Source organism: Sinocyclocheilus rhinocerous, unplaced genomic scaffold, assembly GCF_001515625.1.
Source record: "Sinocyclocheilus rhinocerous isolate Xijiao unplaced genomic scaffold, SAMN03320098_v1.1 scaffold181, whole genome shotgun sequence".
NCBI lineage: Eukaryota > Metazoa > Chordata > Actinopteri > Cypriniformes > Cyprinidae > Sinocyclocheilus > Sinocyclocheilus rhinocerous.
Genome location: NW_015638952.1, coordinates 100,786 through 120,078, shown reverse-complemented (window position 1 = coordinate 120,078; position 19,293 = coordinate 100,786). Strand labels below are relative to the sequence as shown.

The window sequence follows — 19,293 nt, the reverse complement described above, 5'->3', positions numbered from 1 at the left end:
GTGGCCCAGCGGGGGGGTTTGAACACCATCCTAAAGAACGTCATCGACTGCCAGCTGAGCCGCATCAACGAGGCCCTGATCACCACCATACTGCACCTGCTCAATCACCCGCACACACGCCAGTACATACGCGCCGATGTTGAACTGGAGGTATGTGTACATGCAGCGGCACTGTGTGCAGTCCACATGTTCATTGGGGAGCAGGTTTAATCTGGCTTGCATCATTCACCATTGACTTCCTCTTCTCTGTTCCCCATATAAACTCATTAAGGATCTAAGTGAAATAAAAAAAAAAAAATCTAAGTTGTCTGACAGGAGTATATGTTCTTGTTTTTTTTTTTCTTTCCAGCAAATTCTCGCACCTTACACAGACTTTCACTACAGACATAACCCTGACACAGCAGAGGCACAAATCAAGTGAGTTGTGTGTTTATATTTTGATTATATATCTGTATCTTAACAAATATGTAAAATATAATTAAAGATGTTACATTAAAAATAAGAATTAAAAATAATTAATTATTATATTTTAATTTGATTGCATTTTAAATGATTGATTGATTAAATTGAGAGTTTTATTTATTAATTTATTAGACAACATTTTTGATAAGTTTGTATTTTTCAAAGTATTTTTACTTTCATTCCATTTATTTGTTGGTGTTTATTTATTTATATCAAAATAATATTTAAGTCAAAATATTTATTTAAAGTAATATTGAAAAACAATTTTTTTTGTATTTTGACTTTTTAAAATAAAAACGGATAGAGTTTTTGTTTTATCCAGCTGTATTTACTCAGTATAACATCCAAGTGAAAGATATAACACCAACATGTCAGAAAAAAAACAGAATCAAATCAGTTGGAAAAAGGATCACCCCCTCCTAAAAATGACTTGTAAACTCAATCAGGTGTAGCTGATCATCTTCTCAATGGCACACAAAGCGTGTGTGTTTCTGACTGTTTTATGAATCATTGTGTCCCATAGGGAAGACAGAGAAGCTCGTTTTTTATCCAGTAAAATGGCTATTGTCGCAGCCTTCCGCTCATGGTCAGGTATGAAATCTACTGCATCTTCATCTAAAGAGTAGAAAAGGGAAACGTTCTTCACTTCTGCTCTTCATCCCTCTCCTTTGCTGTTCTCCTGCAGGTATTATAAACCTGTGTAAATCAGGAAACTCAGGGGTCCAGTCTTTGATAGGCCTGCTCTGTATACCAAACATGGAAGTCAGGGTGAGTTTTAAATGCTTTTATTTATTTAGACTAACATGTGACATGTTTAAATGTTTCTTGAGCAGCATATTAGAATGATATCTGAAGGATCATGTGATACTGACGACTGGAGTAATGATGCTAAAAATTCAGCTTTGATCGCAGGAATAAATTACATTTTAAATATATTCAAATAGAAAACAATATTCTGTTGTTACTGTATTTTTTGATAAAATACAATATTTACCTACATATATTTGAGCTAAAACATTATAGTGCATTAAATTAAACATAAAACATTAAGTGCATTAAATGCCATTTCAGTGATGATTTGGAGTGTTTAAACATAGTTTTTGACCGATTTACTGAAATGGACAGTTCTAAAGAGATGATTCACTGTCAATCTGTCAATTTATTTTTGTGTCTGTAGAAAGCCTTATTAGAAGTCATGTACGAGATCTTCAGATTGCCTGTTCCTATAGTGACAGGAGATTTTGAGGAAGCGCTGCACAGCGTGGGTAAGAAGCACCTTGATTCATAAACGCTTTTCATCTGATCAGAAACGCCTCACTGACTGCTGTGGAGGAGGATCTGTGAACTCTGTGCCGATGTTTGATTTGCATGTTGCTCTTTCTGTCTGGGACGTGCGCTTCATGCTAATGTTTGTGCCGTTCAGACCCCAGCAAGTTTCAGGACAGCTGGAGACTCTCTGATGGGTTTGTAGCTGCAGAAGCCAAAGTCATATTGCCTCACAGAGCACGATCCAGGTGAGACACAGAGCCTGACTGTAATACTGGAATATTCTGGGTTAAATCTTGTATTCATGTTCTTGTTTTGTCCTTCACCAGACCAGACCTCATGGACAACTACCTGGCACTACTGCTGTCTGCCTTTATCAACAGTGGACTACTGGAGGTATATAATCACAGGATCACCTGATGGATGCTTGATTAACTTTATTAAAGGAGACATATTATGCCCCTTTTTGCAATATGTAATAGTCCTTAAAGGAGACATATTATGCCCCTTTTTACAATATGTAATATAAGTCTCTGGTGTCCCCAGAATGTGTCTGTGAAGTTTCAGCTCAAAATACTCCACAAATCATTTATTATATCATTTTGAAAATGCCTATTTTGAGTGGAAGCAGAAACAGCTTTTTTTCGGGCCTGTCTCTTTAAATGCAAATGAGCTTCTGCTCCCCGCCCCCTTTTCTAGAATAGAGCTGCTCCATTACAGCTTGTACCTGCTAAAAAAACATCTGTTTTGGTTCTCATTATCATGTTTATCGCGCTGAAATCATGCGTTTTAAACCATATGAGTTTAAACTTCTGATATACTATTTTCTGAGTGCACACATCCGAAGCACACAACAGAAAGTGGCTGTCACAGCATGTGAGTACTAAACTAAGTTCTCATTCACACACAAGTTTACGTTAAAAAACACACATGAGTTACAAAAACAGTCAGTTATGTCTGTGAAGGTAAACAGCTGAGAAATACCTTGGTTGGTAGATGCACTGGGGACCTGATTATAGCACTTAAAACCTGGAAAAGTCAGATTTTCATGATATGTCACCTTTAACTTAATTGGAATGGATCTGTGATGTTTCGAATGATAATGTTTTTGTTTGCTCAGGGTCTGGTGGAGGTGGTGACCAGCAGTGATGGACGGATATCAGTGGGAGCCACAATACTGCTCGGAGAACTTCTGCACATGGTACTGCATTACTTCAGACCTGTAAACGGGGCCCAAAATGACCTTTTTACACTCCATAAATATTTATTATGGGGCCATGAACTTGTGTTATGTAATATTTATTATTAGGCAGCTTATTGTGTTTTTATAAATTGTTCACAAATGTAGTTTTATTTTCATAAAAGCTCTAAATTGCTCATAAAACTTTTATTTATGCAACATTGTAACAATTCTTCTCATTTTGGTGGTGTTAGTGAACAACGTTGATTTATTTTCTTTATGGTAGCAGTGTTGTTATTGTTAACTAAAACGAAAATGAAAACTACTAAACAAAATTTGGTAACTGACAAAGCTGAATAAAACATAAATCTTAAAAATGTATATTTAAAGGGGTCATATGATGCGATTTCAATTTTTCCTTTCTCTTTGGAGTGTTACAAGCTCTTGGTGCATAAAGAAGATCTGTAAAGTTGCAAAGACTAAAGTCTCAAATCCAAAGAGATATTCTTTATAAAAGTTAAGAGTCAGCCACGCCTACCTAAAACGGCTCGTTCTAACACGCCCCCACATGTCTACGTCACGATGTGGGAAGATTTGCATAACGCCGCCCAAATGTTCACGCAAAGGAGGCGTAACTTTTATTCTCGCTGTAGTATTGTTGTTGCCGCCATGTCGTGAAGGCGCTGTGTTTCGTTGTGAAAGTGAAACTACTTTGTTTGGCCTTCCAAAAGAGGACGATATCCGCTTCGTCATGCCTAGAGCTGATCCGTGCTGGTCGCTGAGGAAATACATCAACTTCGTGCTGTGGATCGCTGGATCGGCTTTCACCATGGATGAAGCGGAGTCCAGCCCGGGGTCGTCACATGTGGTTGCTGCAAGCCCGCCGGCCGCTCCTCCCGCCGCCACTTACTCAAGCCGGCCGCCGCTCACTCTAGCCCGCCGTGTGTGACACTGTGTGTTTTGTTTTTTATATTTAAAGAATTTGCCACTGATGATTCAAACAGGGTTTTGAGCAGTGTAGAGTAGCGCTTGTTGTTTGTCATTTTTCCGATCACAAATGCAGACATGGTTTTATGTTTACGCGGCGCGATGCAATGCGTAAAAAGACAGTATATGTCATTATAATCCGTAATTATGTCCCCACTGGATGCAACAAATGCCACGTTTATAATGGGTTTTAATGTTTTTGTCTCGTCGCTCCGGCCGGACAGGGCATCACAGTATGGTAAGGGGCGTAACATTTCCTTCACACGCTTGAGGTATTCGGCCAATCACAATGCACTGGATAGCTGGCCAATCAGCGTAAACCTCGCTTTTCAGACCGATGAGCTTTGTAAAAATCAACGCGTTTCAGAAAAGCGGGGCATAGAGGAGAAACAATAATGTACAGTATGTGGAAAATAATGTGTTTTTTTAACCTTAAACCGCATAAACACATTTCATTACACCAAATACACCAAAATAATGTTCTTTTTAGCAACATCATATGACCCCTTTAAATATAAATTATAATGTTACTAAAACTTAAATGAAAATTAAAAATGTTGCCTTGGCAACTAAAAAGAAAATAAGTTTAAGCTGAATAACTAAAATGACTAAAACTAAAACTGAAATAAAAATACATTAAAGCTAACTAGAAATAAAAACAAAATTAATAAAAACTGAAAATAGAAAAATAGAAAAGCTAATTCAAAATTAGTAATAAATGCTATTTTATTTAAATAATACTAAAATAACACTTTATGAAAAAATAACAATGCAGAAAATCTTTAATGATCCTAAAACTTCTTTCTTATATTAACTTTTGACCATAAATTAAAATGAAAAACAAAATGTAAAAGTTGTTGGAAGATGCACCATAGTCACTGATCTGTTATTTAGTAAACCATTTGGATTACATTTTGTTTTACATTTTGATTTAAACCATATATTATGTTGCAATTGTAAAAATGTATATTTGTTTACTTGCCGAAGTTAGTTCTCTCTTGCGTTTGTCACTTGACGAGTACATTTTAGACACACATGTGGTATAATTTTTCCTTTTAGCCTTTATTTTCGGACCTAAAATGTCACATTTGTTCACCTGTGTCTTCATAATAGTTCTTCTCTCTTCCAGGCCAATACGATTCTTCCTCACTCTCACAGTCATCATCTGCACTGTCTGCCCACGCTAATCAACATGGCTGCTTCCTTTGACATCTCTCAGGAGAAACGGCTGTGAGTGCAACGATGCAAATGCACACACAAACAAGAATCCGTAAGCATGTGGCGATTCATTTTTTTTTCTTTTGAATCTTGTGTTTTCCAGACATGCCAGTGCAGCTGTGAACCACCTGAAGCGTTTCCACGAAAAGAAACGTCATGGCCCCAAACCTTACAGTCTTTACCTGGATCACATCCTGCGCAGGACGTCCAACTCCACTCACAAGAGAGAGCAGCACCAGCGTCCACAGAAGGACATCTATATTATGAAGGTACACGCACTATGTCACTATATCCAGATCATTTCACCCCAAAATCAAAAGAAAGAAAGAAGAAATTAGATTTTGTTTTAAGAAAATGTTGCCTAATTTAGGACCATTAAGATTTTTTGAGTTGTCACATGATTTTAAAGACACTCAGCCAAATTTCAAATCAGACTCTCATTACTGTAATGTGGGAAAAAAAAGACATTTGTTGTACTAGCTTGAATTTTTACAGATTTAAAAAATAATATTATTTGTATTTAATTAAATTGATTTATTACATGTAACATTCTGTTAAATTAATTGCATTAACATTTAAGTACATTAAGATGAATCACCTTTGACTAATTGGAATTAAACATTTAAAACATACAGATGCATTATAATATTGACAGTTTGTGGCTCAAAATGTGCTTACTTGTCATGATAATTCTATCGCAATGTAAAAAATATTTTATTTAAATGTATTTGTTTATTTAATGATTCTATCAATAGGCTTCATTTATTTATGAAAAAAAAATATATATATATATATTTATTTTATTTTATTGATTTTTTTTGTGGTGTGTTTATGACCTGGACATGTTTTTGGTGAAATTCATGCACTGTATATATTTATTAATTTCATATAATAAGGTACAACAGAAGTTTCTGAGTTGTTTGTGTGCTGTAGGACACTGAAGAGGCGCTGATGATGAACTTGAGGGACAGTCAGATCCTCAATCACAAACAAAACCTGGACTGGAACTGGGTTCTGATCATCACTATACTGAAGGTAAAAGAGAAACAGGCCCAACTCACTCTTCCTGATAGAATGGTATCGTAATGCTTACTACATACTGTAAAGTATACTGTCTACTGCCTACTATTTTTGAAAAATAGTATGTAAAACCGTAATGATGAACAAATTATAATTTCGTAGAGAAGAATGCTAAATTGTTGTGACTTGAAGTTACTACATTGCGTGTTTGCTTCAGGAAATTACGTTCTTTAATTCCTGAAATAACATCTTTTGCATTTTTAATGTAATTTCATGTAAAAATGTCTCATCTTTGTAGCAGTTACTGTAAATCAAATGGTGAGTGAAGAAGTGAGACTTTCATACTGCATATTTCAGAAATTGCATGTAGTATGGTAATGTGCTGTTACAAACAGAGCAATACAGTCACCCCTGACACTTTTAAAAGTCTGAATGTCAGTGCATTAAATAAAATATCAAACCAAGTGGCATTTATTTAAAGAAAGAAAGGTAATGCCATTTTAAGCGAAAAGGCAAGGCAGTTTTAAGGCAATTATAAGCAAAAACATTTTATTAAAATTAGTTTTTTTGTAGGTTTGTTTTATAAAGTAATTCATACTTCTATTCAGCAAAGCCCAACTGTTTTCAACATTGAAATTAATGTTTTTTGAGCAGCAAATCAGCATATTGGAATGATTTCTGAAGGATCATGTGACACTGAAGACTGGAGTAATGATGCTGAAAATTCAGCTTTGACATCACAGGAATAAATTACATTTTAAAATACATTCAAATAGAAAACAACTATTTTAAGTTGTAATAATATTTCACAATATTACAGTTTTTACTGAATTGTGATCAAATAAATGCAGCCTTGGTGAGCATAAGAGACTTCTTTAAGAAGCATTAAGAAAATCTTATTGTGTTGTTTTTCCTTTCTAGTGGCCAAATGTGAACCTCAGAAACAACAAGGACGAGCAGATGCACAAGTAAGACCAGCATGTGCTGACCTATCATGAACATCATGTGCTGCAGTTTCTTGAGAAGCACTAACCACAGACTACATCTCTAACCTCTGTGTTTGTTTGTATGTAGGTTTGTAAGGAGGTTGCTGTATTTCTATAAGCCCAGCAGTAAGCTGTACTCGGCTCTGGAGCTGGATCACGCCAAAGCCAGACAACTGACGGTAGCGGGCTGCCAGTTCAGCCAGTTCCTCTTGGATTCAGAAGAGGTGAGAAATGAAGACCTTTGAGCCTTTGCTAAATTACTCCAAAAGAAGCACAGCAGCCGTTAATGTTCTTCTGTTTTTGTAGGACGGTCAGATATATATAGAGGAGCTCGTGAAGGATATCGTCCAGTGGCTCACATCCTCTTCTGGGCTTAAATCTGAACGCAGTCTCCATAGCAACGGCCTCCTCAGCACCCTCAGTCAGCACTACTTCCTGTTTCTGGGTACTCTGTCTGCACAGCCGGCCGGAGTCAAAATGCTGGAGAAATGTGGTGTATTTCAGTGGTGAGAGAACGCACAATTTAATGTTTAGTTTCCCAGTAAACTTTATTATTCTGGCATATGAAAAAGTACTGATAACAACATTCATAATAAATGTACCACAGTACCATGTTCAGGAAAAAAAACAAAAATGTAGTGTTCCAGCAAAACTTGAACATGTGCCACAAATAGATTTCCACAGTTATTAACATTGGAAATTTAGGAAAGGTATTTATATTTTCATTTTTAACTTTACTTTGTGTTAACTGTGTTTGGTTTTGATTTGTTTTGTGCAGTCTGTTGAGCTTGTGCTCGATGAAAAACCAGGATCACCTGCTGAAACTAACGGTCTCCACTCTGGACTACAGCAGAGACGGACTCGCGCGAGTCATCCTGTCCAAGATCCTTACGGCGGCCACTGACGTAAGATCACATTAATGACATTTCTGAGAGTGTGATTTGAGCAGGGTTGTTATAGTTTACCGAATCTAAAGCCATAAACATTTTCGTTGCTTGAAATAAAATAAAATACATTTAAAAAATATTCAGCTAGTTACCAAGACATCTTTTCTCATTTGTATTTAGTTTAACTTGATTAACTACTGTAAAATAACTAAAACTTAAATAAAACTAAATAAAAACTTTTCAGATGTATTTCCAAGAAAAAAACATTGTCTTATATTCGGGTCAATACGGTATATATATAAAAAAAAAAAACTAATAAAAATGAGAAAATGCTTAACAAAATGACTAAAACTTTTTAACTAAAATCAAATGAAAATGGGAAATATACAAATAAAAAATTATTCAAAATATTGCTATAAACTATAATAGTATCTCAGTGAAACTAAAATAACACTGGTTTTAAGTCTTCATTTGAAAAACATAATAAAATAAACCAGATTTGTTTGACATTTAAGAGTCGATATATGGCAGATAACGGTTGATATCCTTCCTATAAGATTCTTGTAAAACCTTCTCAAGTGCTTCTGACTGTATAGTTGAATATCGATTGATATCAAATGAACTTCGTAGCATTTCTCCCTGTTTGTATTGTAACAGAACTGCCGTATGTACGCCACTAAACACCTGCGTGTGCTGCTGCGCGCTAACGTTGAGTTCTTCCGTAACTGGGGGATGGAGTTGCTAGTCACACAGCTGCATGACCACAACAAAACTGTTTCCATGGAGGCACTGGACATCCTGGACGAAGCCTGTGAAGAGAAGGTAATCAGCATCACCGCTGCAGCAAGTTGAGGATGACATGCAGATCATTAGTTCATGTAGTTTCAGATATGAATATATATGATGAATGTCTAAATATTTTGGTAATGATATGTTAAGCATTAAATAATGTAATACTTTGGTAATTTGATCAAATATTGCCCACGATGCTGATTGATTTGTTTCAGTTAAATGTGTTTCTTACAGCAAGTCTAGTGCTCTTTAATTCTGCTATATTGTGATCACTCCAGGCCAGCCTGCACGCTCTGATCCACATGAAACCAGCTCTGTCTCACCTGGGAGAGAAAGGCCTTCTGCTGCTGTTGAGGTAAAACAGTCTTGCTTTTCAGTTTAAGTGTGTTTACTACATAAATGTATCGCTTAAAAAGAAACCTTTTAGCTAGTTTCTCAAACTGGGGTTCATGAGGGAACTGCAGAGGGTTTGTTGATGATAAAAAAAAATAATAATTTTAAATAATACAAATCTGAAATGTGTGTAATGGAATTAATTTATTTACATTTTTTATGAAGTTATTGAGCAGTCATACATAAAGACAATATCTGAATCTGTTAATGGTATAAAATTAAATATTTAAATAAGCTCATAATTTGTTGTACTCCTCGTTTGTAAGTCATCTGCTAAAAGAATAAATGTAATGTGCTAAATGTCTCTCTGCTCTCCTCTGTAGGTTCCTGTCCATCCCAAAGGGCTTCTCTTACCTCAATGAAAGAGGCTACGTCAACAAACAGCTCGATAAATGGCAGAAGGTGAAAGCTTCAAAGCAGTGACTCTCTCTCAGCCTGTGGTTTGACGCCTGTGTCTGTGTTTGTTTCTCTTGAATGCAGATGTATTGAGCCGTGTGTGTTTTTGCAGGAGTATAATCTGAAGTATGTGGACATGATTGAGGAGCAGTTGAATGAAGCTCTCACAACATATCGCAAACCTGTCGATGGAGACAACTACGTCCGCCGCAGCAACCAAAGGTCTTAGCACTCCTTGATAAAGGGCTTGTGAATAAAGAAGTCAGTTATTAATATATTAGCAAATTACTAATACTATTGCGCATACTTAAAGGGATAGTTCACCCAAAATGAAAATTGTCATCATTTACTCATCCTCAAGTTGTTCCAAACCTGTATGCGTTTCTGATATTCTGAAGAAGATATTCTGAAGAACAATTGATGGTTGCTACCATCAACTGTTTGGTTACCAACATTCTTCAGAAAGAGACTCAGTGAGGAATAGAAAAATAAAAATTTTCATTTTTGGTTGAACTATCCCTTCAACGTTAATGATTTGAACAAGTCCTTGACCCTAGGCATGAATTAAAGGGGGTCATATGATGTTGCTAAAAAGAACATTATTTTGTGTATTTGGTGTAATGAAATGTGTTTATGCGGTTTAAGGTTCAAAAAACATTATTTTCTCTTTTGGAAGACCAAACAAAGTAGTTTCGCTTTCACAACGAAACACACAGCGTCACACATGGCGGCCTTGAGTGTGAGCGGCGGCCGGCCGATTCGACGTTAGGTAGGCGTGGCGGACTCTTAACTTTTATAAAGAATATCTCTTTGGATTTGAGACTTTAGTCTTTGCAACTTTACAGATCTTCTTTATGCACCAAGAGCTTGTAACACTTCAAAGAGAAAGGAAAAATTGAAATCGCATCATATGACCCCTTTAAGGATGTTATTGTTAACTAAAACTAAAACTATTGCAATTGTTTTCGATAATTGACATAAAATAAAAATATAATAAATTATAAAAGCTACCCCTGACTCAAAATTTAAATGAAAACTCTAAACAATAAAAGCTATAGATAAATAATAGCTAAAATAACACTTATGAATATATATTAACAATGTATACTTTTTTAAATCAAAGCATTTATCTTATAGGTTACAGAGGCCAAATGTGTTTCTCCCTGTGCATTTATATGGGCAGTTGGTCCATGATAAAACCGGCTGCCTGCTGCTGGAAGCTCAGGTACCCAATTACACGTACGCTGCTTGCTATGGCAGTGTAGCATTGTTTGTTTTTGTGCACTTGTGTGTTAATCTTTGTGCGTTTGTTAGGGTGTTATCCCGGATCTCAGCTACACAGTCCGATCTCCAGTGTTGGATAAATGGGAAGGCATTAAACAGCTGAAGGCGGCACTATGGGCACTGGTCAGTGATTGTTTTTGCATACTGTTTGTACTAGGATCTCCTTGAATGTCTCTGGTTTCATTGTAAGCAAGTTTTTGGCTTTAATATTTGTCTTTTTTAATATTTCAGGGCAACATTGGCAGCTCAAACTGGGGTCTGAACCTCCTACAGGAGGAGAACGTGATTTCAGATATTATTGTTCTGGCTCAGCACTGTGAGGTTCTGTCCATACGTGGGTAAGACTGCCTAATTTAGGAATGTATTTGGTTATTTACAACTTAATGCACATGAACAGAATATGTGGGAATAATACACATGCTAGCAAGAGGCAGATACATAACATAGTGTAATCCAATATATATTCATTCTGTAAGACCCAATCTTTCAAGGTCACGACTTGCTAAAATGTGTCTGCTAGCTTGATGTAAAAAACAGTGTTTACATGCAGTTTGAGATCAGTAAGATTTTTTTTTTGTTAAGAAATTGATACTTTTGTTCAGCGTGGATCCATTAAATTGATCAAAAGTAACAGTAAAGACATTTATAATTCTATTTCAAATAAATGCTGTTCTTTTGAATGTTCTGTTCAGCACAGAATCCTGAAAAAAAAATCAGTTTCCACAAAAATATTTTTAGCATATTATGATGATTTCTGAAGGATCATGTGACACTGAAGACTGGCGTAATGATGCTGAAAATTCAGCTTTGCATCACAGGAATAAATTACAATTTAAAATGTATTCAAATCGTAAACGGTTCTTTTAAATTGTAATATTTCACTGTTTTTACTGTATTTTCACTCAAATAAATGCAGCCTTGGTGAGCATAAGAGACCTTTCAAAAACATTTTTAAAAATCATACTGACCCCAAACTCTTGCACTGTAGTGTTTAACCAGAAATTCCTGAAACATTGTCTAATTTCAAATGGCTTTGTAAGTCAAATAGCAACATTTTTTATATTTTACAAAGTTGAGCACTTTTAAACCTTCCTCTTCCTTTTGCTTTGACACTCTCAGTATCTTTTTGATTTGCCAGAGTGTTCCAAGTTTGACTGTGTGTGGACCGCTAACTTAAATAATAGTAGTCCAAATAGCAATAAACTTACATCATATATCCAGTAAGTAACAAGCAGTGCTCTCTGTGCAGTACGTGTGTGTATGTGCTGGGTGTGATCAGCCGCACACGGCAGGGCAGTGATGTGCTGAAGGCTTTGGGATGGGACTCCGTTCGGCACAGCCGCAGGCAGCAGTGGCCTGTCGTCCCTGATGAAGTGGATGCTCCGCTACCCAGCGAACTGTCATCAGTGCCCAGCACACTCAGCCTCAACTCGGAGTCCACCAGCTCACGCCACAACAGCGAGAGCGAAAGTCAGCCCAGTGAGTCAATGCACATGCTTAACATGTCAACCCCCTTGTTTGCAAGTAAAATATCTAAATATCCTTAAACGAGATAGATTTAGTAGTTGCATAATTGTTTAGAGAGGTTCTATCATCAGTTATACTTGATCATTTTGCACCACATCTCTAAATTCACTAATTATGCCAATGGAGGAAGATAAAAAATATTACTCTTTCAAGATTAATTCTCTGAAAACATGTTACATTTTATTTTTATATTTTTATTTCATTTCTTTTTTTTGTTTTTATTTCTTGTTTAAAGTAAATTGACCTTGTTTAAAGGATGTTTACATTTACATTATACATTTAACAGATGCCTTTATTCAAAGCAACTTACAAAAGTGGAACAAAAGCAATTAATCCTAGAGCCAACGATAGGCCTATTTGTAATATACTACAAATGTAAAATAAAAGAAAAAAGAAGATTGTTCTCGTGAGTGCGGATCATAATTTCCTATACTAATATACTACAGTATTCATAATAAACTTGATTTGAAAGCAAGCTAGAGAGCTGTTTTTTAGATAAGTATTTTATTTTTTCATTAAATTTTTTGTGGAAAACAAGACAAAATACTGATTGACAAAATAATTTTTTGCAGTGTGTTTACTATTTTGTTTTTGTGCTCGATTTAATTGAATCTCTTGTTTCGCTCACTAGTATGTCAGATTATGGAAGTAAATTGGGTTATGAATTATGTCATGCTGATTGTAATCAGTATTATTTTAGTATTATTTATTAATATTTTGAATTAGCTTTTTAATATTTTCAGTGTTCCTTTTAATTTTAGTTTTAGTAATTTTGTTATGCTTTTTTATTAACAAGTTTATTTATTTATTTTAATACTTATTTAATACTTACTAATTTTAGCACTTCACCTTAAACTTTTTTTTTTTTTTTTTAGTTGCCAAGGCAAAATTTCTAATTTTCATTTTAAGTTTTTCATCTATTATTTGTTTTATTTTATTTCAGCTTTATTTCAGTTAAGACTATTTTTAATAGTTTAGTTAAAAACATGCACACAAGCAAATGTATGCATAAATAGTCATTGCAATCTGTTGTTTTGTGTTTTACATCCGTTGTGATACTGTACTTGTCGCTCTTAGGTTTGTATTTCGTGGATGACGATCGCGAGGGTTTGGACATGTACGAGGACTCTTCTCTCAGTATACACACAAAAACCTCAAAGGACAGAAGCCCCTTCACCATCCTGACCCCTTCACATCTCCGAAACCGCTTTCTGAACTCCCTGTCTCTGCCCAGTAAGAAGGGACGGAGCCCCAGTGACACTAAAGGCACGACAAACGCGGGAAAATCTCCCGAGGAGCTCCGGCTCATGCGGCGCAACCAGACCATAACGGAGCTCTCAAACTATTCTCCAGGCCAATCGGGGCAGAGCGAGGTCTTTTATAATGGCAGTCGCATGCCTCGCAGCCCAACGGTCAGCCTTGAGACTTCGTTTGTGGGTATAAAAGCACTAGCAGAGCCGTACGGCACTGAGGGATGCTCGGATTTGGAAGGCAGAGGTCAACATAAGGCCGTGACCCCGGGCGACGGTCAGCGGGAGCGTTTGACCTGCGACGGCGCCTCTGTGCTGCCAGGCGGCGGCACGTTTAAGAGCCGCAGTCATAGCTTCAACACGGACACGACCACCAGTGGCATCAGCTCCATGAGCTCCTCCCCTTCCCGAGAGCCCGCCTCCTCCATCACCATGGATACAGACTGCGCCAGCCTCAACACGGTGGTCAGCGCCAAAACTGTGAAAATGCAACACTCGCTCAGTCCTCAGTCCAACCACAACCACATCCTGTTGTCCAAGTCCAATTCCACCTCGCTGGTTCCTCCGGGGTCGGCACACACGCTGCCGCGCAGGGCGCAATCGCTGAAGTCGCCCTCGGTGGCCGCGATCAAGAGCCTGGTGGACTACAGCTACATCTACACGAGCCCCCGTGATGCGCTGGGATACGCCACGCTGAAACGGCTGCAGCAGCAGCGGATCCACCCGTCTCTCTCACACAGCGAAGCGCTGGCGTCTCCTGCTAAAGACGTGCTGTTTACAGACACCATCACCATGAAAACACGCAGCCTCGACTCACGGCTCACCCCACGCAGGTACACAGCATTCATTTTATACTTTTTCATCTTTCATTTAACTACTAAATATGTTACATATTTATCTTGGAGTATTTTACATGTGTGTATACATATGGGTGAATAGTACTACATTTTTTTTTAACTATTTATAGATCATGATTGTTTTTACTCCCTTTATGATAATTCAATTGGAATTGATACTTAGAATCTAATTTAGAATCTAAAATTACATTAAGATTAATATGTATAATTTTTATTTAATGTAAATAAACAATATTTGTAATATACTACAGTATTCATAATAAACTTGATTTGAAAGCAAGCTAGAGAGCTGTTTTTTAGATAAGTATTTTATTTTTTCGTTTAATTTTTTGTGGAAAACAAGACAAAATACTGATTGACAAAATACTTTTTTGAAGTGTGTTTACTATTTTTTTGTGTGTGCTCTATTTAATTGAATCTCTTGTTTCACTCACTAGTATGTCAGATTATGGAAGTAAATAGGGTTATATGAATTATGTCATGCTGATTGTAATCAGTATTATTTTTGTATTATTTATTAATTTTATTTTTAGTGTTTATTTAATATTTATGAAATATTTTATTTCATGTTAAATCATTTAAATGTATTTTTTACATTTCTATTTACAAAAAAAATTGTGGTAATGTTTTATTTAGCCTTTATGATTAATTACTATATAAAATTTATGATAATTATTGTTAAAGTGATTACTGTACATTAATGTATTAAAAGAATATCTCTTTGGATTTGAGACTTTAGTCTTTGCAACTTTACAGATCTTCTTTATGCACCAAGAGCTTGTAACACTCCAAAGAGAAAGGAAAAATTGAAATCGCATCATATGACCCCTTTAACTACATAAATGAGAATCTAAAAAGTAGCACTAAGATGAATAAGAATTACAAAAAAAAGGCACTTTATAGTAGTAGAAATTAGGGGGGAAATGTCTTCTAATATAATAATACAAATATATTAATTATAATATAATTAAATCACAATATAATTTAATATTTTTTGTATTTTTTATATAATTAAATATTTAATTTAAAATATATAAATATTTTTATTTGTTGGTGATATACATTTTTTTTGGGGGGGACGTTCACCTATATATCGAAGTGCAATTGATGTTCAGGGTGTTTTTGCTGGTTCTCAGGTGTTCTGGTAAAAGGTATTCTGGGCTGTTCGGCTCCCACCGCAGAGTGTCCAGAACTCTTGTGCCATGGTGGGTAGAACAGCTCAAGAGTAGGATCTCCTCGGCTTGGTCCCGCCGTAGAGTTCCCCTCATAGAAACACTGTAGAGGAGGGCTGCACGATTCATCAAAAAAAACATGATCTCCATTCATACAGAAATGCGATCTCATTTCTAAATGACGGTTATTCACTTGCACGTATTTCCCTGCATTCAGATCACGCTGCATTCACGTGTTGGGAACTGAGCGTGTGCGATTACCTGCGTCTGCCCTGTCTTATGTGACCCTGGAGCACAAAACCAGTCTTAAATCGCTGGGGTATATTTGTAGCAATAGCCAAAAATACATTGTATGGGTCAAAATTATAGATTTTTCTTTTATGCCAAAAAACATTAGGACATTAAGTAAAGATCATGTTCCATAAAGATATTTTGTAAATTTTCCTACTGTAAATATATCAAAACTTAATTTTTGATTAGTAATATGCATCGCTAAGAACTTCATTTGGACAACTTTAAAGGTGATTTTCTCAATATTTAGATTTTTTTTTTTGCACCCTTAGATTCCAGATTTTCAAATAGTTGTATCTCGGCCAAATATTGTCCTAACAAACCATACATCAATGGAAAGCTTATTTATTCAGCTTTCAGATGATGTATAAATCTCAATTTCAAAAAATTGACCCTTAAGACTGGTTTTGTGGTCCAGGGTCACATATATTAGTGAAACAATATCAGTTGTCAGAAGATGAAAGTGATATATTTGTTGTAGTAAGGGGATTTCCTGTGTCAGTGCTGTTCAGTGCATTGAATGGTGATGTGTGATTTTCGTGCATTGCTGTTCGATTGACGCTTGGAAAGTGGCGCTCAAAGTTAACAACATCTTGTTTAATACAAGAATGAATCTGCATTTTAAGTGTATTCGTTGAATAGATGGTTTAATGATGACGCATTCATAAAGACAGTCCCTAACAATGTAAAGGTCCTTGCACACTGAGTCCGAAACTTTCCTCCGTCATAAAAATATTTGGACCAGGTTCGATTTTCTGCGTTTTCGCATCCGTAGCAAGCATTTTGATCGGAAAGGATGACGAATACGAAAACGCAGAAAATCGAACCTGGTCCGAATATTTTTATGACGGACGAAAGTTTCGGAGGCAGTGTGTAAACGTGATTGACAACGTGAGGTCGTATTTATTTTTCAACGTGCGAAAATTTCGGACGAAAAATTCGGACTCAGTGTGCAGAGACCTTAACTGCAATGACTGATGGCCCTCACCTAATGGGTTACAGTTTTGTTCAGTTTAACATCAGGTTTTTAATAAGCCAAAGTATCTTAATATAGATAGTTTTGTGAAAGCTCAGTTTTTAAAGGCCTATTAGAATGTTCATTGTAAAATGAGTATTTGTTGTGCTTATTTCTCAATTAATACAACAATAAACAACATTATTATAAATAATACAATGAAGGCAACATCTGTGATATTATTTTATCTGTAAAAAAAGGTTAACAGTGAAAGTCAACAGAGAGCTTACATACCACTTGTATTGGGATCGGTATCAGCCGATTATAATGTTAGTTTTTTTTATACCTACAATAATGTACAGTATTTGAAAAATAATGTGTTTTTTGAACATTAAAGCATGTCAACATATTCTGTTACACCAAATACACAAAATAATGATCTTTAAAAAAGTATCATATGACCCCTTTAACATTGAATTATTTATGTTCAACAGCTTACAGCTTTTAAGTTATTCACTTTAAGAGGTCTAAAATAAGGAGGACTTTTAAGTCCAGAACTTTATTATAACTGAAAGTCCTGTATAGACTTGTATATTACTTGAGTGCAATAAACGTTTTGGTTGAAAAAATGAGAATTGTGTGAAAGGATCATGATCTCAATTCCCGTGCTTCACTTTTTAGCAAGAATCGTGCAGCCCAAGGCAACGTCCTGTCCCATGTGACTACAGTTCCACTGTTATTTTCCCCCAAATATTTTCACCATCTTTCACTCTGAACCAGCTAATCAAGCTCTTACTAGGCATACTATAAACTGCCCAGCAGGTGTGTTGAGGCAAGTTGGAGCTAAACTCTGTAGGACACCGGCCCTCCAGGACCGAGTTTGGGCACCCCTGTACTATAGTTTGGTAAGCACTACTATATTGCATACTATTTGCATACTATTGCATACTATTTAGTTTGTGCATTGGGATACAGCCTTTGTGTTCACTCAGAATTACAGCTGGGTGCTTTGTGGCAGGATTCAAATTAATTTCTGCATAAAGGTGGATGTCCAGGAGTAGTTATACGTTTTTAGTTGTTTCAGTCGTAAGTGTTGATTAGTAGCAGTTTTTCTGAACATTTGTTGACCATACTAATAAAAGTGAAAGGTTTATAGGATTAACGCTAATGTTTTGCAGTGCGTGTGCTTGTGTTTGCTCTCCTCACAGGTTTTTGAAAGCTCTGAGTTTTGCGTCTCTGGATAAGGAGGACTTGCTGAGTCCGATCAATCACTCCACCCTGCAGCGCTCCTCTTCCCTGCGCTCCATGGTCTCTAGCGCCACCTTCGGCTGCAGTGAGGACTACATCGGCCTGGCACTGCCCCTGGACATCAACCACATGTTTCAGGTACAGTTTGTTCTGTTCTTAGCTTATTTTTTTGTAGAAAACAAAAAAAAAATTTGTAGGTAGGGAAAATGACTGTGTTTTAAATGTGTTGAGTGTACATTTTTGTTTACATATAAGATTTTACTTTATTTTTAGATTAAAGAAACATCATATTTCCAGAAGAGAGCAAGCCCCCCTGCTGGAGAAAAATCATCCAAATTTCTTTTTGGAGAATCTGATGGTATGACTGCTTGTAGCATCACCTTTATTTTTCTGTATTTTTATTATTATTATTATTATTATCAGTAGTAGTAGTAGTAGTACCCTTTAACATTGAATTATTTATGTTCAACAGCTTACAGCTTTTAAGTTATTCACTTTAAGAGGTCTAAAATAAGGAGGACTTTTAAGTCCAGAACTTTATTATAACTGAAAGTCCTGTATAGACTTGTATATTACTTGAGTGCAATAAACGTTTTGGTTGAAAAAATGAGAATTGTGTGAAAGGATCATGATCTCAATTCCCGTGCTTCACTTTTTAGCAAGAATCGTGCAGCCCAAGGCAACGTCCTGTCCCATGTGACTACAGTTCCACTGTTATTTTCCCCCAAATATTTTCACCATCTTTCACTCATTCAATCACAGTTTATGACGAGTGAGTGACAAGATACTAATGCACCTCAAAGACTCAGAAGGTCAGATGCTTGTGGAAACAGTCCTTTAGGAAAACCGCAAACCTTGTTGATGTAGTGCTGAATCCAATGCCACCTTGACTCAAACAACTAAAACAGCTTAGTAACGTCTTTGGCTGCACCCTAATTCACACGCTTTTAGATAGTCCAGTTGGGACAGTGTCTAGTTCTTCTTATTGGATACATCATGTTCGTGACTTATCATGTTTATAATGATAAAATCCACCAGAAGCGGCTTATTTGCAAAATCATCCTAGCTTACTATTTTCTTCATACTATAGCAGGGGTGCCCAAACTCGGTCCTGGAGGGCCG

The 19,293-nt window shown here is 36.2% G+C and overlaps 1 protein-coding gene across 2 annotated transcripts in view; it reads left to right on the top strand.

Annotated features, from left to right (window-relative positions):
* Positions 1-19,293, top strand: part of LOC107750288 (rapamycin-insensitive companion of mTOR-like) — a 34,187-nt gene that overhangs the window by 7,897 nt on the left and 6,997 nt on the right. The window contains exons 9-34 of one of the 2 annotated variants that reach the window (XM_016565606.1): positions 350-417; positions 986-1,053; positions 1,148-1,230; positions 1,640-1,727; positions 1,886-1,976; positions 2,058-2,124; positions 2,849-2,929; positions 5,025-5,125; positions 5,217-5,382; positions 6,047-6,148; positions 7,055-7,101; positions 7,208-7,343; positions 7,426-7,625; positions 7,898-8,024; positions 8,664-8,828; positions 9,077-9,153; positions 9,515-9,593; positions 9,700-9,809; positions 10,725-10,812; positions 10,902-10,994; positions 11,103-11,209; positions 12,121-12,350; positions 13,476-14,481; positions 15,642-15,710; positions 18,132-18,309; positions 18,445-18,529. In XM_016565606.1, coding sequence (XP_016421092.1) covers positions 350-417; positions 986-1,053; positions 1,148-1,230; positions 1,640-1,727; positions 1,886-1,976; positions 2,058-2,124; positions 2,849-2,929; positions 5,025-5,125; positions 5,217-5,382; positions 6,047-6,148; positions 7,055-7,101; positions 7,208-7,343; positions 7,426-7,625; positions 7,898-8,024; positions 8,664-8,828; positions 9,077-9,153; positions 9,515-9,593; positions 9,700-9,809; positions 10,725-10,812; positions 10,902-10,994; positions 11,103-11,209; positions 12,121-12,350; positions 13,476-14,481; positions 15,642-15,710; positions 18,132-18,309; positions 18,445-18,529 — 3,712 coding nt within the window. The remainder of the gene's footprint in view (positions 1-349; positions 418-985; positions 1,054-1,147; positions 1,231-1,639; positions 1,728-1,885; positions 1,977-2,057; positions 2,125-2,848; positions 2,930-5,024; positions 5,126-5,216; positions 5,383-6,046; positions 6,149-7,054; positions 7,102-7,207; positions 7,344-7,425; positions 7,626-7,897; positions 8,025-8,663; positions 8,829-9,076; positions 9,154-9,514; positions 9,594-9,699; positions 9,810-10,724; positions 10,813-10,901; positions 10,995-11,102; positions 11,210-12,120; positions 12,351-13,475; positions 14,482-15,641; positions 15,711-18,131; positions 18,310-18,444; positions 18,530-19,293) is intronic. The other variant, XM_016565605.1, reaches the window with a different exon arrangement.